This window comes from Epinephelus lanceolatus, chromosome 8 (genome assembly GCF_041903045.1).
Source record: "Epinephelus lanceolatus isolate andai-2023 chromosome 8, ASM4190304v1, whole genome shotgun sequence".
NCBI classification, from domain to species: Eukaryota; Metazoa; Chordata; class Actinopteri; order Perciformes; family Serranidae; genus Epinephelus; species Epinephelus lanceolatus.
This window is the reverse complement of record NC_135741.1, coordinates 31,717,602-31,740,482: the sequence shown is the minus strand read 5'-3', so window position 1 is coordinate 31,740,482 and position 22,881 is coordinate 31,717,602. Positions and strand designations below refer to the sequence as shown.

General features: G+C 41.1%; 1 protein-coding gene, 1 long non-coding RNA gene and 3 other non-coding genes across 6 annotated transcripts in view; 2 read left to right on the top strand and 3 right to left on the bottom strand.

The window, feature by feature from the left end:
• The first annotated feature begins 8,380 nt into the window (after positions 1 to 8,380).
• LOC144464161 (uncharacterized) lies at positions 8,381 to 10,820 on the top strand. The gene is made up of 3 exons (XR_013491953.1): positions 8,381 to 8,476; positions 9,526 to 9,601; positions 10,593 to 10,820. It is a non-coding gene; the product is annotated as an uncharacterized LOC144464161 (long non-coding RNA).
• Positions 10,821 to 12,910: 2,090 nt separating this feature from the next.
• The window catches only part of sema3h (sema domain, immunoglobulin domain (Ig), short basic domain, secreted, (semaphorin) 3H), a 76,534-nt gene continuing 66,563 nt past the window's right edge, over positions 12,911 to 22,881 (top strand). For both annotated transcript variants that reach the window (XM_033629726.2, XM_033629725.2), the window contains exon 1: positions 12,911 to 13,476. In XM_033629726.2, the coding sequence (XP_033485617.1) occupies positions 13,374 to 13,476 (103 nt within the window). In that variant the 5' untranslated portion in view covers positions 12,911 to 13,373. The remainder of the gene's footprint in view (positions 13,477 to 22,881) is intronic.
• On the bottom strand, positions 17,488 to 17,559 carry trnam-cau (transfer RNA methionine (anticodon CAU)). Its single transcript has one exon. It is a non-coding gene; the product is annotated as a tRNA-Met (tRNA).
• Positions 17,566 to 17,638, bottom strand: trnar-ccu (transfer RNA arginine (anticodon CCU)). Its single transcript has one exon. It is a non-coding gene; the product is annotated as a tRNA-Arg (tRNA).
• trnar-ccu (transfer RNA arginine (anticodon CCU)) lies at positions 20,024 to 20,096 on the bottom strand. Its single transcript has one exon. It is a non-coding gene; the product is annotated as a tRNA-Arg (tRNA).

The following is a 22,881-nucleotide window of genomic DNA, read 5'->3' as shown; positions in this document are numbered from 1 at the left end:
ATCCAGAGAACTGCTGCTCACTGGAGACTTTCTCTTTTTCAGACCATCCTCTGTAAACCCTAGACATGGTTATGTCCAGCACCAACAACCATACCACGTTCAAAGTCACTTAAATCACCTTTCTTCCCAATTCTGATGCTCGGTTTGAACTATAGCAGGTCGTCTTGACCATGTCTACATGCCTAAATGTGTTTAGTTGCTGCCATGTGATTGGCTAATTGGCTATTTGCATAACCGAGCAGTTGAACAGATGTAATATAGGTCTAAGAAAGAGGCCAGTGAGTGTATGTAAGAAACATTCGCTTCATTACAAAATGGCAGTGGTAGGAAGTAACTAAGCCCATTTACTCAAGTGTTGCACTTAAGTACAGTTTTGAGGTACTTAAGTACAGTTTTGAGGTACTTATACTTTACTTGAGTATTTTCATTTTATGGTACTTCATACTTCTACTACATCTCAGAGGCAAATATTGAACTTTTTACACCATTACATTTATTTCATAACTTAAGTTACCAGGTACAAATCCAGATTATTAATACATGATGTAAATCAACTAATAAATTATGATGTACTATTACAAATTAAACTACCCAGCAGTATAAAAAGTAATTACAATTACCCCCACTGTTACCAGCTACAGCATTAAAATGATGTGTACATTAATACATCAGTAATTATAATCCAATTATAAAATAAATTTTTTTCTGAAATGGGCCATTATGCATCACGAGTAATTTAACTCAAGCCTGATGCATGACTTAAGTAAAAGAACTAAGTCCTTCCTCCATCACCGCTAAAGGGTCACAGTTGCATTTCAAGACAATACAATTGTGATCATGGGTTCTGTTGGAAACTATATAGCGGTAAATAAAGATAATAGTTTAGCAGTGATGCATGCAGTATTGGGGTTTAAATCTTTCTGGTGCAGAGCCACAGATCATTGCTACAATAAAATCCCACAGCAGCTCATTCTGATTGCATGAAACACTCATGCAGAGCCTCATCTGATCATAAACCAGGGACAGCGAACACAATGACACACTCAATGTCATCTGAGCACTCAAGATTTCGGCTAAATATCAAAGCATCACAACAACAGGCTTTTATTAATACCACTGCTCTATGAGAGTGGAGCTCCTCCTCTGTGTTTTAGGGAGCCACAAATTAACGCTGCACTAGTCTCATCACAAAAATTACAATGAGATAAACATATAACCTCGCCAGAAATTAATGGAAATTCAATATGTAGTCCTGTCTCTGCAGTGTCTGTAGTCTGGGTTTAAAGACATTAAAGTCACTAGGATATCTGCTGGTTGAAGAGCAGAAAGTGACACCACTCGTAGATGTTCCAGCAGCTTCACACTGAGGCCCATGCTGCAGAGAGAACTGAGTGTGTGGGATGCCGAGGTGAGGCGGTTTCAGCCTGTGTGGGATGATGCTGGATGTTGTGGAGTAATACTGAGGAGCTGCTAGCGTGTGCGGAGAGTGTGGAACTGCTCTGTGACCAACAATAAAACACAGCAGTTGTGTAAGGCAGCACGGAGGAGTTGAAATCCAGGAATAAAATGGACGTATGAGCCAGATGGTGCTCACAAAGGTGCACGCAATTACTGTAACCTTTTCATATGGATGCATATATATATATAGCCTCATGTGCTGCACACATCACATTTTTACAACTGATGTGGACCAAATGGTGGCATAAGTCTCTCTGTGTTTGATTCAGACACAGAGGCAGAGGCTACTGTGAACATGGATGATAAGAGGACAGTAATAGGGAGTAAGTAGAAGAGCAAATTTGATTGGTATTGGACATAACCAAACCTCAAAGCAAATACTGTGGCACAGGGATTTCCAAAGGGCATACAGACACAAAACAAAAAACACGTCTCCTTCATTGTCGCTGTGCAAGCACCAGCTATAGGGAGTCTTTTAGAACTGAAACTATGGAGCAGTAGTCCAAGTAAAAGGTGCAAGGAGGTGGTTTACGAGATGTGTTTGGACGACTTAGAAGCTACGTTTCCTACATTCCTGGCCTTCCTGCTGTTATTCCTTCCATTGCATACCATTCAGATCACAGGTCAAGCTGTAGTTTCCACTCTATTACATAAGGAAGGTGTTCGGAGTGGCCTCCGGTTAGACAGGAGACTCTTGTGGTATAGTAGGAGGAGGCGGAGGAGGATAAACAGGTATAGAAAATGGGAGGATATATAGTAGGAGGAGGCCTTCAATGATGGATCACAAGAGGAGTAGTGGGTGGATGTGAGAGGAAACAAGAAGTCAGCTTGTGCATCTCTGAGTGAGAATGACTCCATGCGAATGAGAAGAGAGCGCTTTTTACCCCGTACTGTAAAACACTACACTATCAGCCAGAACACTGTCAGTCGCTACTGAGCTGCGTTTCACTGTAAGCTGTTAACCCTACGGTGGATTCAAAGGGAAATTGGTCAGATTGTTTTACAACACAAAACAGGACATTGGTAACTTGTTTCCCCAGTGACAGATCATGGAAAAGCAACTTCCACATTCCAGTGTATTTTTCTTCTTAAGTAAAGACAAAGAGATAACAGCAAGCATGGTGGGAGAAGGATTCAGAACTCAATGTGCAGAAAACTGGTCCCTGTCAGACTTTTGTATCCTATATTCATTCATTTTCCGTAACTGCTTATCCTGTTAGGGGTCGAGGGGGGCTGGAGCCTATCCCAGCTGACCTTGGGTGAGAGGCAGGGTACACCCTGGACAGATCGCCACACTATCACAGGGCTGACACATGGAGACAGACAACCATTCGCATTCACACTTACGGCCAATTTAGAGTCACCAATTAACCTGCATGTCTTTGGATGGTGGGAGGAAGCCGGAGTACCCTGAGAAAACCTACACTGACATGGGGAGAACATGCAGAATCCACAAAGAAGCACTCCCCCACCCCAAGGTTCAAACCCCACCCACCCTGGGTTCAAACCTGGAACCCTACTGCTGTGAGGTATTTTAGTGCCATGGATGAATAATGGCTCAGGATGTAGTGGCATCTAGAGATGAGATTGCAGCTGTAGCTTCTCCCATGTACCACACATGTAGGAGAACTACGATGGCCGACATGAAACATGAACGGCCCTATTTAAAGCAGTGTTTGATTTGTACATTCTGGGCTATTGTAGAAACAACATGGCGGACTCTGTGGGAGAAAACCACCGATTGTAGAAATTGTTGAATATTTTTTGGCCATTTTTGACTTTTGTCCCTATGTAGATTTTTTGTATGGATCCTACACATTGTTTTCCATATGAGACCCCAGTTCCCCTCCAAGTGTCCTGAGCTTTGAAGCCAGTTTTCATAGTGGCCACTGGGCCCAAAAATAATTTTTTCCATAGACTTACATGATGAATGAGACATCTGTGAATCAGTGGCTACATTTTTTTGAGCACCACAAGCCCTGAAAAATGACTCAACTTCCTAAAAGAATTTGATTCATTCTGTCTGGTAACATTTGGAGGGTCCAGAAGAGCTGTACAATTAAAAGATTTTATCCCCATTCATGTTAGCGTAGTGCTAAACCAGAAGCTAGCCTTTCATCTGGCATATATGTCTTTAGTGCAGTGGTTCCCAACTGGTCCAGCCATGGGGTTGAAATTTCTCCTTAGTCATTATTAGGTCAAGGTCCACACAGTCTAATACATTCAGCACCATACTTCTGTTTGGACATGTCGTCAAGCTAGTTTGCTGTCTCTGTCAATAAACTGTCCATTACCTCTCACTCGACAGCAGGAAACGGCACCTCAGAATAAAAGCTCTGTGCTGGAAATTCACTGTACTTAAAGAAGCAATAGGCGAAATTCATCATTTCTAGATTGAAGGAATTAAAAAATTGCTATGTAAAGAACTACAGGTGTAATTTCATCTGGAGTATAGCATGACCTCACACACCCTCTCTGTGTTGATCTCCAGCCCCTTGTTTACAAGAGCCCTTGGCCCTCCCTCCCTATAAAAGGCTACAGCCAGTGAGCAATGGCAGCGCGTATTTTTGAAGTGAAATGGCGGAGTCAAATGTCTGTTTTAATTAGTGTTACACCAACGTTAGGCACATGTTGCTATGTCGATTCAATTAAATTTAATGTTACAATCGTAGCATGGGTTAATGTCCGGAGCTTGAGTTATTAGCATTCTGTCCCAGCAATGGGTCAGGCATTACTGTTGTGTTAGGTGAGTAGCCCGGCAGCCCAGCTAACATTTGCAATTAGCATTGTAAAATGTAGCCCGGCGGGCACCCTGGCGGGCTGTGTTTAGCTATTTCCCTGCCTACTTCAATGATGATGGTACCTGTAATAAATGTATTATATTTGCTGAGATGGAGGCGAGGCTCAGTGATTAGAAGAGCTGGTAGAAGCGCTCCATAGCTGTAAGTTACTCAAGTAGCCGTAGTAGCTCTAGTGCTAACTCCAGGAGCTAACGCTAACGTCCCTACTCTTCGGCTCACCGAGAAGAGTAGGGACGTTAGCGTGGCAGCCGACTAGTGCTAATGCTAATGTCCCTACTCTTCACGGCTGTGGCTCACCGAGAAGAGTAGGGACGTTAGCGTGGCAGCCGACTAGTGCTAACGCTAACAGGAAAGCAGGGAAATAGCTAAACACAGCAGAGACTGAGAGTGAGTGAAAGACATCACTAACTGCTAAACTAAGCCAAACTTGCCGAGTGAATCCGGGGCTAACCGGTGAAAACACTGTTATGAATATTATTTACCATTTCTGCCAATAGTTCAATCCTACACACTGGATCTTTAAGGTTGTGCTAATTATAATGCAGCTTTATGTATAGCAATGCATCATATTCTATACGGTGTCCTGTGAGAACCATGTATCTGTAATAAGTCCACTTTTTCAGCTTTCTGACAATTCATTTTCGTGCTTTTTTATGGTTTACTTGGGTTAAGAAGTAGAATTTTCTCTCCAATCCTTCAGTCTATCAAAAAAAAAAAAAGTAAATTAAAAATTGAATGGAAAACTGGACAGGTAGGGCATGAAAAATTACAATCTGAGAAGTAACCACAGCTATCAGATAAATGTAGTGGAGTTAAAAGTAAAATGGGCTTTTGAGATGGCGTGAAGAAGTAAAAAGTTGCATAAAATAGAAAAAAGGTAAACTACAAGTGCACCAAAATGTGTACTTAAACACAGTATTTGAGTAATGTAGCTACTCCAGTTACATTCCAGTACTGGTGCTTGGTACATTTCAGTGTTTTCATCAGCCACTTGAGGAGCAGAGCATGCTGACTGAAACTGCTGCTATCCACGTTGCTGCACTCTGACAGGGCTACACCCAAATGGTGTCATAACACGTCACGAACAGATGCTACACACCAGCTACATGTCTTTGGACAGTTAATGGCACAAAGACTGCAACACAATGTGCAGACATGTTGGACACACAAACACATCACTGGGGTTTGAATGTGACACTGAAACACAAGAGGCAACTTGTTGGAATCACAGTGGTTCACCTCAATCACTGCTTTAGTATTATAGTTATTCATTACTTATTAACAGCGTCTACTCTCTGCTCTGCTGAGGGGGAAAGACTGAGGCTCTCTGGAGAGACATTAAGAGCGAAACCAGAGTCAAAGGGGAAGGAAGGAAGTTCGTCACTGCCTACTCCACCCAAAACTGGTGGCCGGGCATCATGTAAGACACACCGCTGCCTCTGGTGCAACACTTGTGGAGGGAAGCAGCTGAGGGCGACGACACAACTCCCTGTTTCTTCCTCTTGCTGTGTCTTGCTGTGTCTTGCTGTGTCCCGCTGTGTCCCGCTGTGTCCCCCTCTCTCCTCGCTCCTCCGGCTGCCGGCCGGAGAGGAGTAGCGCGCAGCATTGCTCAACTGCCGGCTTTATATACCGCTCTATTTTTAGCCCCTCGCGAGCCCAACTATATTTAACCAATATGAGCTCATCGCCCGGCTAGTTTGTCCAATGGGATGAGAGGAAGAAGAAGGGGGCCGTCCAATGGCAGGAAGCGAGAGGGGAGAGGGGGCGGGTTACACGAGAGCCTATCATGTGCAGCGAAACAGACAGCGGAGCGAGGAAGAAAAACAGGAAAGACGTCTCACTCTGCTGCTTTTCCAAGGCCACATAAACCTTTGATATTAGAGACACAGAATCCTGGCAATTTTCAAGGTAATTTTTCCACAAGAAAACGAATTTTCTCACACAGGGTTTCATTTAACAAGCAAAAGGCATTAAGGCTTTCTGATGATATTAAGAGTGATGGACATGTTCATTTCAATAATAATAAACAGCTATTTTGTTAGCATTCGACACAACCAATGCTACAGTCTGCCAAAGCCCGGCTGTGGCCATTCCCTGTGGGTGTCTGTGTTTCAAAGCTGGCCTGGTCCCTTTTTCAGATCTCTCCCCTTTGAAGTCTGCAGCACAAGGCTGAGTGTGTCATGGCGGGTGACAAGTCCAGAGGCTTCTATAAATGTGGCTATATTTGGCCTGGATTTGCAGGACAAAACTGTGTGTTTGTCGTCTTCATTTTCCCAAAAAAACATTATGCACCATCAGTCAGTGCTGATTTAAGATGATGCTGAAGGTAAGCCCATATTTGCCTTTGAGGTGGATGCACCCCAGAATACATTCCCATTTGTTTCAATAAAGGCTGAGCAAAAAGCATCACTTCCTGTCATGAAAAAAAAAAAAAATTCATTGAGAGTAAAGTGACAGTGATGGCTGTTATTCATCTTTAAAATAGACGATCTTTGGTAATGGCTTTGGGTCGGACTGGCTGCTCTGTCTGAGGTGTGTTTTTTGTTATGACTTTGGAGTAAGGCTATGACAAGGATTGCCCCATGATTGTGAGTCACCCATACACCCACCTATTCTGTTGTTTCCCAGAGTTTTATTTTTAGGCTGTCCACACCGAAACATAACGCCCAGTGACCCATGTGTCCTGTTCTTCTGGTGGGACAGGAGTTTATTCTCACCATGACTCATTTTACTTGAAAAAAAGAAAGAAAAACAAACAAACAACACTAAAACAAAACACTGGTTTGTGTTTCCCACTGTCGTCTGCAAAAATCACCTATTATTTAACTTCTCAGGCTTATTGAGATCTGTGCAAATGTTCATACTTCATTGTAGCTTCTCAACTGGCTACCGTTTGGCACCAAGCGCGCTCCCGTCAGCCGCGCCCCCACACAAAAGGTTCCAACACATCATAACGGGAGCGCGCAGGACGGTCAGACCCACTCCCTCCAAAACACACACTCCACCCTGTCATAAACTCCATCACAGCTGCTAAAGACTTTAAACACAAACGGCTCTTTTGGATTAAACCTGATTGGCCAGTATGGAAAATATAATGACATCAAATATCACAGCTAGTTTACAGGAGTGATAGGCTACTACAGAATAACTAGGTTATGTATTCTTCTCTGTTACCACTGAAATACTTACCACAGGAGATTAAAAATATAGCCCATCAGAAAATAAGAATTACTGTCACTGAGCCGCATAACCACATTAGGCTGCAGTGGGTGGATTAAGATGATTTGTCATTAGAGATCATTTCTGAAATCACAGAGGGCTGATGGAAAAAGAAAATCCTTTGTGTGCTGGTGCCTGTCATTTTTTGCATATTCCATGTTACATTTTTGAGGCAAAAATATAACACAGTATGTAAATAATTAGATGACAATAAGGGTGTATAGGCCTAAAAATGTGTCATCTATGTATTTCCCACCACCCATTTAATGGAGGACAGTCTCTTAAAATCTCAATTTTGGCTTGTGTGGTTCACAGCAGGTAAAATGAATTAGGACCTAGAATTAATTCAAGAGAAGCTGCTATCCAAAGTGTCTTTTCAGGCCTCTTTTCATCTGCAAAAGCCACTGCAGGCTGAGCAGCAGCATTGAGATTTAGATCAGTATTTTATCTTAGTTTTTCCAAAGCAAAATAAAAATAACCAAGACAAGTAAAAGCCATCTCCACATTCAACAGCTATTCATTTATTTGAAATGTCTTGAATCTATCTAATATAGCCTTTATGTCTTCCCTCTCCTACAGTCCTGAGCAACAGTATGGTGAATTTACACAATCTTACACTGGCCTCTCGTGGTGTAAGGCTGTTATTACATCTTAGGTGTACCACTCAGTCAGAGTTTTTAACAGTTGTTTCTCCTCTACTTTGACACTACAACACTTACAGACACAGAAGGTTGTTGTCCTAAAATATTTTGTCCGTTTTGTGCAAGCAGAAAGACTGCTAACTTTAGCAAAGAGACAAATTTACACAGCAACGAACCAAGTCTCGCTGGAAGTTTATAGTCTCAAAGATTATCGCGAGATGCAGAGGCGAGATCTCAATTAGGTGAGCGGCGGGAAGAAACGTAAGATGGCAGCACAGTCTCACCTGTGTGACGGAATTTGTACACCAGACAGTTTATTTAGTAGACACAGAGGCCACGGACCATAACCACAGTTTGGTAAGGGTTTGGTTGTCCCAGTTTGTTATGTTGGACTATTTTTTGGTAACCCAAATCTCTCCCTTTCAGCCATTGACATTAAAATTACCGTGATTAACCTGTTCAATTAACTCTCAAACAGCCGTGTGCTAGCTAACAGCTACAGTATTAGCCTAACAGAGGTCTACTACCTGCCCCAAATAATGACAGGTTCATATGTTTTTTGAAAGGACTGTTACTTATGTGATGCAAAGTGCTATTGTGGCAGGTAGTTAACTCTTAATTAACCAGGGTAAGAAAATATGTATAGGAAGTATTACAACTTAAGCTGTCTCATCATTGCAAGTTGCTGTCACTCATCTCTAATAACATAACACCTGTGTCATTTGAAGGCATCAACATTTTAAGTCACCAGGATGTGGGGTTCAACAACTTATAAATCCCACTGTTATGGCATGGGCCTGTTACATAAAACTTAAGAAAAACTCAAGCTTAATGACAAAGAATAATTTCTCTCATCTTTTGTCTTCTTAATACTGATATCAACTATGACTATCATACACACACTGTGAATTAGTGACATTAGGGTTCATAACAGCCTCAAAAGGGGGGCGCGGACCTCATGAAACTAAACAAACCCAACAACAAGATGACAATGAGCGCTCATTAAATGATCCATTTATACTCAACCCACGAAACACAGGGAATGTGCATGAGTAAATGTATGTCTGTGTGTGCTTTGCAGAGAATAGCAGCGGTAGGATCTGAGACCAGTAATGATCCCAGCAGCCAGAGCTCATGCACTAATTGACTAATTGACGTCACTTGTCAGAGAGAAATCAGAGGCTTCTTGTTCAGGCTAGCTGGGAGGTCGTTAGTTGTAATTAACAAGCTGACTGATCAGGTGAGATTGGGGAAGAGCTTTTAATTATCCTGTCTTCATTACCCAAGAGTTTAAGAGGTTCTTGTAAGTCAGTTTTATGGCTAAAGGGAGGAAGATTAAAGTGTCATTTGGAGTTTTAAAGTGACAACACTGCTTTGTGTCTGTCTTTTCCTTGTCTTCTCCTCAGAGATGTGATGCACATGGCGATTTCAGCAAAAGGAGCCCCATATAGATCAAACTGCCAAGAAGAATCTGCATCTGAGGTAGTACTGTTGAGTGGTGATCATTTCTTGATAATAGCAATGACATGATTACAAAACACCCCACAAGAGTCAGTAATGGTGACTTATTGACTCACATGTTAAAATGATGACTTCAGCATCCGGTGTTTCCTGCTTTGCTATTACAGTTATTGCAAAATGTCAAACCAAACTTTTGCACTTTTAACCTTTTACTAGTCAGGTTTTCCCAACATTCAGAATCTCAACAGAAAAGCAAACATGAACATAAAAGAACTCAAATATTTCTTGTTCCCTTATAGGCCTACTGAGTTTTCTGGATCTTTTCGAAGGAAAGAGCAGCACACCCTCTGCGTAATGCCTCAGAGTAATCTGCATTAAAATAGCTTAGATTTTGAAACTGTCTTATCACCGACTGATTAAACACATAGGTCATTCAGACTGGGCTGGACTGACTGGAGAAATTCAAATATTACACTTTTTTTGACTAAATTTCTCCATATTGATATTGCGACAAAATCATAGGATTGACTATTGGTTCTTTCACAAAATATTTACGCAATTAGATTTTTTTGTTAATGTGGATATAATGACTAAGTAGGTAAAAGCAAATAATAGAACAGCTACAACAGTCTGGAAATTTCAGAAACTTACATAATTTTATTGTAATACAGCCTTTAAAACCAGGAACACATGATATTATAATACCCAAAATCTAAGACAATATCTAGTCTCTCATCACCACATCAATATAGTAATGATATATTTCCTCAGCCCATTCCAACTGTAACATTTGCAGTTTTAAACATAAAGTATTTTGTAGGTCTTTCTGTTAAAAATGATCTGTTGCACAGGATGGGTGAATTTTGTCACCAGTTTGTTTAAGATATGTAAAAGAGCTGTCCTTGGTGGCATAGACAGTGATTAAATTAACAAATAACACCCAAAGCAACATCCTCTACAGAAAATTAAAATGAGCAAAGTCACAATACTATGCACATTGTTTGATTGGCAGGTGATCCTGAAATCCGGAGGGCCACAATAGAAACACCGCAGCAATGACAGGTAAGCAATAAAGAGAAATATTACTACTAATGATGGTTCAGTCATGAAACTCTTTAGGGAATGATGGAGTTGTACTGAGCTACAGAACAGCACTTGTGTACAACAGAAGCATTTAATGTTAATTATTAAAACATGAAGCTCCATTAGCACCTCGCTCAAGGTCACTCCAGCTGGGCACCGTGCCATCATTGGAGGAGGGCTAGTCAGTCTGTATAACCACAAGGCGACTTCTTCCTCTTTGTCTGTTCAATAATTAGGTAACTTAATGAACGAGCGGGTTTCACCAGATTTGCCCTGATCCAATTAAAAGCAGTGTAAGGTTGTGTAAACATCAGGTTACAGTACTTCTAATTATAAACTGCTGGGTCATATTTAAAAAAAACCTCTACTAATTACACAATAGCAAACAAGTGTGAAGAATAAATCATTTACAAATCAGAAATCCTTAGAGTCTATACGTGTTCATTTGCACGCAACCTAAATTCATTATTTATCCCAGAGAATGAATAAATTGTCCCCGTTAGCCTGTGATTGAACTTGAAGCTGGTGAAAAATTCAGCCTGTGCTGCCGTACCCCAGTGAGCCACTATCTAATGAAAATAACTGAGCAAGAACCAAAGCACAGGCTTTAATGATTGCATTTGGGTTGGGAGTGGAAACTGAGAAAATAATGAGAAAGAGGAAAGAGACTCAAGAAGAGACTTTGGTACAGAGAAAGTGAAGGAGAAGGTTTGTTTTAGAATTGATTTTATGATCGTACTTATGAATACAAAAATAACTACAAACCTGGGTCAAAATATTACACTTTTTTTGTTTAATTAATGACCCAATATAAAGATTAGAAAAAATATACACTGGATAAAAGTTACCACAGTTTTTGGGTTTACTTTATGACCCAGTAGAAATGTAAATATGTCATTGTTAGTGGGTCAAAACAACCCCATATTTGTATGGCTCAATAACCCAGTAGAAAGTAATAACACAAAAGTGGGTCACAATAACTCATTTACTTGGTGTGATTTGTTTCCCAGTGGTTTCTCTGCTTATTGGCACTGGTTAAACTTTCCCCAGTACTGGGTCAGTGCTAGACTGGGTACCATGACTGACCCAAATTGGATTAAAATTGCCCCATAATTTTCTACTGTGTACTTTTAATGCACTTTATGGCTTGGCCTCAGATAATATCTTTTGTGTCAGCACCCTCTTATCAACCTGCACACAATCTGAGGTCCTGAGACAGGAGCATGTTGGTTTTCTCATGGCAAGACTCAAGGCTTTCACACACTGGGGGTGTGACGACAGAACGACACAAAAATGCGAAATACTTAGCTGCATCAAAGGTATTGATATCAGTGTAACACCATACTCTGTGGTGTGTTAGATTCTGTGACTCAGCACCAGACCCTTTTAAGAAATCAGTGTTTTGTGAGTTTTTGAGTGATTAGGATTTGCGTTGAGGGGCTAGGTCACAGACTCTGAGTGGTTATAGAATTTAGTGTAACACTGCCAGCAATGCAAATTGATGACAGTTGCAACAGGTCTGCCATTATTGTGAGGTTGTAACGTGACATCCGTTTGGCACAATATGATTGGTTGATGCCTTTATTCACAGTGCAAAATCTCTACACGTGAGACTTAATCGTAAGGGGAAAAAATGCTCCCGGTGTGTAAAGCACTTTGATATAAGAACAAAGGGTTTGCTGTTGGGCACCTCAACTTTAATCTGTCCGACAAACTTTATTCTTGTATTTCCGAAAACCAACTTTCATTGAAAGCCTTTTTTATTATTTTATTTTAATTGCGAACATGTCCAATTCTAATACATGTCCATCTGTGTATGTAGGTTCAGATTACTTTTCTTATGGTTGCTTTTTTGATCTTTGTTTGTGAAGTTTAGTTAATTTTCTTATTGTTGTTATGGTTTCATTGTTTGTGTGCCCTCTGTAAAGCTCAGAGTAATCACTGGTGCTGATAGATGTTATATGTTATAAAGAAAGTAGGGGAAAGAGAAGAGTAAGTGGGAAAGTATGTGCAAAAGAAAAAATGGTGAAGGCGAGGAAGTGAGAGAATGAGAGTGAGAAAATGGGAGTAAAGATGAAAGCTGATTTGTCTCTCTCATTTCCACTTTAACTAGGTTTTCCCTGAGCAGTGAATAGGTGTGCGTGCCTGCGTTTGTGTGTGTGCAGGGTGGCCACAATGATCTGGGATCCTGCTCCCTCCGCCTCCCAGAGAGAGAGAGAGAGAGAGAGAAAGAGAGAAAGAGAGTGAGCAGTCACATGCAGAGAGGAGCCAGGACGAGAGACAGAACAGAAGAGAGCTGTCAAGCTGCGAGGAGGCAGCGGAGAGACGACTTAGTTTTTTCTTGGAATACATTTTCCCTTCATCTCTGAAGCCCACACACACACTCAGAAAATATAAACACACAAACACACAGATGGTAAAGTGTGTGTGTGAGTGCTGCTGTTAGGAGCGGTGAATTATTTTCAGGATCTGGACTTACTCAAGCATGACTCAAGACTGTTTGGATTCAGCATCTCTGTGACTTGGACTTGTGTTTTTAACAGTGCAACACTTCGGACTAAGAGCGTGCATCCCTGTGTGTGTGAGTGTGTGTTTGGATTCAGCACTTCACTTGAATGCAACACTGAGATCTTGACACTTTGTTAGTTGCCTGACTTTGTGAGATTGGGCTCACACTTGGACTCAGTGTGCGTTTGTGTGTGAGAGGAGGATGATGTGTTGGCCGGTGACAGCCATCCTGCTTGCCCACCTCGGGGCTACCTTAACGGGGGCGTGGAGAGCATCTCAACCAAGACTGCAGTTCACACACTCTGGTAAGAGGCTTTTTGTTTTTAGTGGTTCAAGTCTTTTTTTCTGCTCTTACTGTCTAATACATCTGTCCTGAATTGCTTCTCATTCACACACACACATGCAGGTGATGGGAATCGTGCACCTTCTTCTCATTTCTCTCTTTTCTTCCTTTCCTGTTCTATTACTGCCCACACACTCTTATGCGATATGTTGAATGCAAATGATAACTTGCCTTTCTGTCTCTCTATCCATTTGGTTTCTTTCCCACACTGTCTCACTTCCTCCATCTCTGTAATCACCTGTGCTGAATACATCTTCCTCCAGCAGTCAAGTTGGGCTGTGAAAGCCTCATCTTTAGCCCACCACACTTTCTACTCTCACCATGAAGTCTGGCCAGAAGACGCATTATTTAAGTACCCATTTTGTCTTTTTAACACACTCATCATGGAGAAATGTTGGGAATGGAGTGCCCAACCCCCTTAAATATTCAGCATTAAAACTGGTTACAGCATATTACAGTGAGAGCAGCTCCAACACCTTACAGGAAAAATTCTACCTCATTCTAACTTGGGTCTGATTTTCACAGACCATCACTTTATCCATCACTTTTTCCAGTTACAATAACATTGTAAAGTAATTATGTAGATCTGGAGACACAATCACATCACTACAACAAAGTCAGACGGGATAAGAAACACATGTCAGACAATCAGACGGGTTGTAACAAAGACAATAGTGTAGCCAGATTGTCTAAACCACATTATATGTAAGTAAAACTGACCTGAAATGTTTCGTTTATTCTCTTAATACGCTGGAAAACTGTCTGCACCATGGAAGAGTGGGTCAAAGTTGAACGATGAAGTCGGTCTTTAATCTATGATGAATGTTTACAAACTACAGTTTGGATTATAGTTTCACCATCCCCCTATGTTTTCCCCTCCAAAATTTTGATCCAAAGTTTGGTTAAGCAGGGAGAATGTTTAAAACCTGTCTGGATGCCTGACTTTTTGTGTTCCTTGCCCCGCTGAACTTTTTTTAGTGATGCAGACATGTTCCCACATCTAAGGAATTTGGTGAGTACAATGTTACTGTTACTGGTGGGAATAATGGAGAAAACTATGAAAATAAGAACTGAGATCATCCTTTCAGACTTTTTCTTACAGCGTCTTTGAAATGTGAGTTACCCTGGCATATCAACAAGGCTGCAGAAAGGCTATTTTATTACCTAGAGATTTATTTTCAGTGGAAATAAAATCTTATGGCAACATCTTTGAAACACTTAAGCAATTAAGCTTCACACCCCAAAGAAATTGTCCCTGTCATCCTTGACAGGACAGACAACACCCCTCAGGATCTGAAATCAAGTGTCTATGTCTGTTAGTTTCAGTTATGGCTAACAAAGAAATAATAATCTGATGGCAGAAGTCCCAGATCCAGATCACCACCAAATTAATTATTTCTTGGCCCCGGGCCGATCTGCCCAGGCAGAGGTTGCTGAAAAAACCTGCAGACACACACAACAGAACAACGGGAAAGGGAAGCCATGATTCATTTTTACTAAGATATGAAATTTCAGCTGTTTATTTAACACACACTGTGGTGGTGAACTGATTTGTGCACTGGTATTCTGATGTGTTTCACCCTTTTTTCTCAGTGTCTCAGTCTTTTTCTTCGTGCACTTGTTAGTCGCCACTCTGCAGTGCGCAGCAAAAACACATGTTGTTGAATCACAATGCCAGTGTTGAACAGGAGCACAGTCTCTCCTGTCAGTACGTTTATGCATGGTTGAATTGGAGACGATGGGTTAAAAGTGTGCAGCTTCTAGTAGTTGTTGCCATTTGTTTTAGGATTGTGAAAGCAGCAGTTGGGTGGGGTTTGACTCACTGGAGCATAGGAGAGAGGTTTGGTGGACACTGAGATGCCCTGGAGCATCAGTCTGCTCTTCCAATCAGGCTAGATTCAACACTTTGACCAGTGTTGGGTATAACAAATGTGACGGTCAAAAGTAATGTCAAAGCTAAGACCTACATCTTCTAATTAAAACAGGATTTGGGGTTCGATCTTTTGACCTCTCAGCCCATATTTACCATAAATCACTTTCAAATTAAAAGCTTCTTTGAGGCGTCCAGGCCTTTAGTTACGGTAAGATAAACTCATCTGCCTTTAATCATGTATACCAGAGACACCGTCGAGTAAGAAACCAACTGATTACACGTTCTTACATAAGCCAAAACACAAAGGGTCTGTGAAGTGGATGTGATAAGGCTGAAGTCGACCAGTCGTGACCTAGAAAGTACAGAGAGAGGGAGAAGGGAAACCTTGTTGGATTCTCCCAGGTGGGAATTTAGCTCTAATGAAATCTGAATGTGAAGAGCTGCTAAAGTAGCTACGTGTGTGTGTGTGTGTGTGTGTGTGTGTGTCTTTGTGGGCATACATGAATTATATGCCTGGATGTCCTTGAGTATGTGTGTGTGTGGTTGCATATGCTTGGATGTGTGTATGGAGTGTATGAAAGTCAGTGCATGTATGTATGTAGTTCTGCTTAAGTCACTTTGAAGACATGAGCTTGTGTGTGTGTGTGTGTGTGTGTGTGTGTGTGTGTGTGTGTTTGTGTGTGTGTGTGTGTGTACTTACATCGAGCTGTTTTAGTTCCAGGATCTCTGCCCACCTCAGTCTCTGTTGAGTATTCCACTCATGACTTTGAACAACAGAGGTTTGTGTTTGTTTGACTGTGTGTGTTTTATAGCTGCAGTATATTAAGCTTTGGAAAGACAACAAAAAGAAATGTGTGATGTGATGTGTGTAGAGATTGTGATGTCCACCATCATGCCTGTGTATGTGTGTGTGTGTGTTTGTGTGTGTGCTCTCTCTCTCTCTCTCTGTGGGAGCTCCATGCTGTGGTCATTTCCCTTCCCATCTCCACGGAGGTTTTTCTCAGACAGAGGGAGGACATTTTTTGTCAGGGAATCGCTGTAATTAGAAAAGGATTTCAGCTCCACTTAAACACTTTGACTCTGAGTTTTTTTTTTTTGTTAGCATTTTAGAGACACTGTACATTTTCCTGCGTCTGTTGAACTCATTGCTGACAAGCGTTTAAAAAAACATGAGAATATTAACCAAATGATATGGGGTATGTGCAGTTTGAGATCACTAATTTGATAAACCTGTTATTAAACTGTATAATATACAATATAACAAATTATATGAAAACATAGAATATAAAGAAAAACTAAACATGAAACTGCAGAGAAATTACCGCTTAATATTTTATTAACACATCAGTTCAGCAAAAAGGGGTGTTAATCTGACACTATAATAGTGCTGTTTCACTCCACTGCCAGCAAATTCTGTAAGAGTGAGACCATTTTGTAATGCATGATATTGAAATAAAACTGCACTGTATACTTCTGAAAACTATAAACCTTGTAATTAAGTTGCTTTTCACATTATAATTTCCTCTACTGGCTGAGAAACTGCTCCAACCACTGTGCTTTTGAAACATGTTCAAACCACACTGAAATCCATCAAGCAGAAAATTGGGCTTTTTTGACATAGAAAGGTTTCACCTGCCAGCAGCCATAAACTATTTTATTTAACTTACCAGCAGAAACGTCAAACTGAAGTTGTGTCCCAAGTGTGAGAAAATGTCTGATTCTAATGGGGCTTTAAATATGTACTGCGTTTACTCGGGAAGAAATGACAAAACTGTATATACGTATATATTCAGCCAGTAATAGTGGGCTGGTGTTAAAATTGATTAAAGAAGAAGGATCCATGAAAACAGAGTCTTTTCGACTCTAGTAGTGCTATGGAGTTCCTGTTTTGTTTATCTTGTGCACAATGATGTACACCCATGTGAGAGCTATGTGACGCAATACAGTACTACGAATTGTGTCACAATACTCCACTGATCAACAGGTGGTAACACACCAATATACACTGCAAAGTGCTGGGAGAGAGGGATGTTGAAGAGGACTACAAGCTACTAAACATGAAATGCCCTCAAAGTCTACCAGCTGCTTGTAAAATGTTATTAGCAGAGGATGGTTTCGATCCATCGACCTCTGGGTTATGGGCCCAGCACGCTTCCGCTGCGCCACTCTGCTGTAAACCACCCCAGATGGGACTTGAACCCACAATCCCTGGCTTAGGAGGCCAGTGCCTTATCCATTAGGCCACTGGGGCTTGATGTAAAGCCACCAACAATAGGTTTAGCAGAAACATTGTCTTTAAACAATACAACAGTGGCTTCTGAGGTCGCCATGGCAGTGGCAGAGGTGACACAACTAGAGATAATGTAACTCACAGTGATATTGGCTTGGGCTGGAGACAGAGTGCTTTATCCAATAGGCCACGGGGGCCTCATAGAACACAAGCTGACCAGTTTTGTTAAGACACAGTGGCCCTCTTTACAAAGCAATCGCACAAGAGGGCTGCTACAAAGTCCCCTAAATGGATTGGAAAACCCTGAGTTAACAGAGCCATTTAACAACTAGCTTCATGATACCAGTTATCTAGGCTTCCAGATGTTGGTCTCAGTGATGCCAGATAACCCAAAGACAGCCAGACTGACTTGGTATATCTTTGAGATTTCAGATCCTTACCTCTAGTTGAATTACACCATTGACCCATTCAGAGGGCCTACAAATCTGGGTTTAATGATTTGTTGTGTCAGTCAGAAAGCAGTGGAAGAGACCTCCCAGTAAAACACTGTTAGCAGAGGATGGTTTCGATCCATCGACCTCTGGGTTATGGGCCCAGCACACTTCCGCTGCACCACTCTGCTGTCAGCAACATTGGATATTGTTTACATTTAAAATGATACTTGTACATTGATTGATTATGTGAAATGTTGCTTCCGACGTAACTCATGGGGTTCCCCTAAAAACCACCAACTTTGAGATCCAACCTAGATGGTCAGTCACCCCAAATGGAACTTGAAGCCACAATCTCTGGTGTAGGAGGCCAGTGCCTTATCCAGAGTCCCACTTTAGTTAACGCTATTTGAACTACCCCATTGACATATTCAGCGTGAATACAACGGTGAATTTAGTCTATGTTACCCTGTTAGTCAGAAAGCAGGGGAAGAGCCATCTGTAAGTCACTATTAGCAGAGGATGGTTTCGATCCATCAACCTCTGGGTTATGGGTCCAGTACTCTTCCGCTGCGCCACTCTGCTGTCTGTGCAGTGGGAAAAATGCATGTGTTTGCCCAGCATTGAGTGTACGACTGGATAAATGAGTCTTTGATTATGCTGCACCAGTTGTGAGAGTTTGTAAATGGATGTTTTGATATGTTTTGCTGTTGTTAAATGAGGACCCCATTTTCTGTGGAGGCATGTGGGCAAAACATTTCTCTGTTTTCTTCAGGGATTCAAGGTAACATGGCATGACTAATTAATTAACAAATGGTCATTTTGCACATTGAGTATTCCTTTAAGTTAACCCAGTGTCACACTGGGTTCAGACATGTCAGTTGTCATGAAGAAGCCTGGCTGTTCACACCAGAAGCTCATTTCTCTGTGCTGGTCAACAAGCAATTCTGCTCCTTTGCTCTTTTCTGATTACAAGTGGAGCTTTCTTATCATAGGTAACTGCTCGCTCTCTCTTGGATACATATTTGATCATTTTTATCATATATTTAGGTTACCACTCAGTACGTTTACATGGACAGTTTAATTCCACTTTTAATCGGAATGAAAGGCCATTCCGATTAAAAGTGGTCATGTAAACGGTCATTCCGATTGAAAATTAAATCCGATTAAAGGGGGTGGTTTATTCCGTTTGTCATTCCAAATGAAAGAATTTTGTGTGCATGTATACACTCATTCCTCTTTAAGTTCATTCCGGTCTTTCTGCTCATTTCCTTGCCCTTCTGGCGCGATGACGTATATAGCGCGCATAGCAACGAGCTGCATAGCAATGGGCTGAGATAGAGCAGTCCGACTCGTTGCACTCACCGGTTTCCATTCGCCACAGCACGGTCTTCTACCTCCCTTCTCCTCCTCAACAGATGAAGCATTAGCAGAACAAGGTTGTTGTCGTACTGCTGCTTCAAGAATATAAGCAAAACACGCCTGAAAAAGGCACTAAGAACAGCGGCGTCAAGCATCTTGTTATCTGGAGGAGGACTACAGTGTTTTCTTCCGGTAAACGCAAACACGTAACATCCGCCCTGCACCCTAACCAATCAGAAACCTTCCCTGTCCCAGACCTTGCGCAGACCTGAATAAAGGCGATTAAACTGATCTCCCATTAAACCCTCATTTGGAATGAATATTTCCCATGTAAACTACCTGGAAAAACTTTAATTCTGAATGATTTCATTCAGATTTATTTCATTCCAAATGAGAAGCCATCATGTAACCGTAGCCACTGTGTGTTTGCTTGCCTAATAGGCTTCTGGCATGCAGAGAGGGCAGACTGGACACCTGCTGCAGAGTTCGTTCTGTCTGAATAGTCCCATTTGATAATATGGGCACCTGGGGGGAAGCAGGTAGTGCTTTCTGATGACCAGTAGATGGGTACTCCTCAAAGTACCAAGTTCGTTATCCAAGCCTGGCTGTCAGTCACCCCCGATGGGACTCGAACCCACAATCCCTGGCTTAGGAGGCCAGTGCCTTATCCATTAGGCCACTGGGGCTGCACAAATACAAAAACACCAGCTTTTGATGGCTTCCACTACAAAGTGACTATATGAGAGGCTCTTCATGACATAACAATGGCCCCTGATTCTGCTGTGGCAGTAACAGAGACAACAACAAGGATAAAGACAAACACAAAGAGGAGGAGGAAACTGTAAAACTGCAAAACATACAGAAGTTGTAATCCCCAAGGTAGCTTAACTGTGGTTGCTTTGCACCACAAGTACATTACTGACATTTCTGTCTTTAGAAAGGCAGTCCAAAAATTTCATTCATGGCAATAAGTTTTCTTGTTCTGGCCCAGGAAAATGGCTTTAATGACTCTGTGGCTCTGTGGGGAGGTTACCCAAGCAGAGGACTACAATAACAAACTGAGGCTGTGGAGTTTGAAAAACATAGGCATTAATAAGACAGGGAGGGTTCTGGTGAAAGATGCCATTGAATTGCATTGTGGGAGGTGTAGGATCGAGTGTTACTGGAGCTTGACTCGTAATAGAATCTAAAAGTCAGGATATCTGGGGCTCTGCTGTGTCGATTTTGACCACTTTTTAAAATCTGTGTAATCTCTGCAAGTCTCCCATGAGTGCAACACTAGCTCAATGACTACATTGAAAGTAGCTTTGCAAAATTGTAGTTTAAATGACATCTGTCAAATCGTATAATTGTGTCATTACAAAACTGTTTAAACAGTGCATACAAATTAGTAGATCGTTGTAGATCATACGGTCTGTGTAATTTTCGTACGATTGAATGGGAAATTGAATATTTCCTTTAAGCTATTGTAAACTTAGGTCATAACAGAGGTTGCAGTAGAGATGATACAGAATCAGACAAACCCACCAGTTAAACAATCAGAGCTGTTAGTCTGACAGAGTGAAAAAGAGAGGTCCTTTCACTGTCTGAGAGATTTGTCCTGTTTGGCGAAGTGTAATCAGACTGACTGACCAGACAGCTTCATGTGTCTGGAGAAAAAAAACAGCTTTAAATACTTAAATACATGCCTGATTACCTCCTAAACCCCCATCTCTCTCTTAATTACCAAATTATCCCAGTTATTCACTCAAATTTCATGTCGCACATATGCAGGACTGGGCTAGCACACACACACACACAGACACACACACACACTTGAGTGTAATGAGTCCATTATTCCAGCCATTCAGTGGACGGTAGTGTGATTTTCTTAATGATAGATGGCAGTTAGAGATAGCGTCTCTGTACCACAAACACATAGGCACAGAAGGGACATTTTCCTTCCTTTACTCATTCTTAACAATTGGAACAAAACCTTACATTTTTGGAGGTTTTGATTTTTACACTTTAATCAGGCTGGTAAAATATATTTTAAAGATCAAAGTCTAAACTATTAAACTTCGTAACGGGCCAACCTCCCAGTGATTTACTTTTTTCTTAGATAACATACATGATTGATGTTGGAGGTAAGATCTGATGGAGTTGACGTCTTATGGAATTGACAAAAAGTTAGATATTATTAATTTCACAGTGGTTGTAGTGAGTAGCCATTTTATTTATTAAAGTCACTTAGAGTTTTCTTAATGCCAATCACTCTACTTGTTTTTTACACCATAATTTTTATTTATTGTTGATTTAGACGGGCTACGGAGTTGTAATGGTTGAGACACACCTGACAGCGATAATTCATTCATTCATCTTCTAACCGCTTCATCCTCTTGAGGGTCGCAGGGCTGACACTCACGCTCACATCTACAGATGATTTAGAGTTATCAATTAACCTAGTCCCCAATCTTTGGACTGTGGGAGGAAGCCGGAGTGCCCGGAGAGAACCCATGCTGACACGGGGAGAACATGCAAACTCCACACAGAAGGGCTCCCACACCCGGGATCGAACCAGCAACCCTCTTGCTATGAGGCGACAGTGCTAACCACCACACCACCGTGCCACCCCTGATAATGATAATATTTAATGAATTTACCAAAAAACAGAAAGCTTACCGGTACTTAACTAGCATTCCTGCCTTTTTGGAAACCAGGAAGTGATACAGGACTCCTTTGAATATAGCTTACTCCTTTTATGCCCAAGTAAATGATGTTTTTGTTGAAATCTGACAAAGTTGACAAAAGTCTGGGGAACATCTTCAACATTTTCACGAAAATATATTTAAAAAAACTTGACTGAAGTTGTGAACTCTTGTCTGAGACAAGGCTGTTGTCTGGCACAGGGCAAGTTTAGAAGTAATAAAAATGAAAGCAAATCAAAATATTTTTTAAATCACATTTATTTCATACATATAAATCCTCTGAAAATAATGTTTCACCCCAGAAGTGACGTTAGTGTCTTAATAAGTTACAGTTTTAAGTTGTTTAAGGGTTAAACTATTGAACGAATTACATTGAACACACCATTTTAAAGAACATGCACAAAAACATTCAAGACGCACACACATACACAGTAAAGGATCATATATACCATTTTGCACACATACACTCTAGAGCTGCAACGATTAATCAATTAGTTATCAACTACTATTTTAATAGCCAACTAAATTGATAACAAAGTAATCAGTGTGGGTAAAAGAAAAAAAAAGAAGGTCAAAGGTCATTGATTCCAGCTTCTTAAAAGTGAATATTTTCTGGTTTCTTTGCTCCTCTGACAGTAAACTGAATATCTTTTGTTTGTGGCATAAATAAGACATTTGAGGGCGTCATCTTGGACTTTAAGAAACACTGATCGACATTTTTTACCTTTTAGCAACATTTTATAGACTGAACAAGTAATAGATAAATCATGAAAACTAAAGTTGC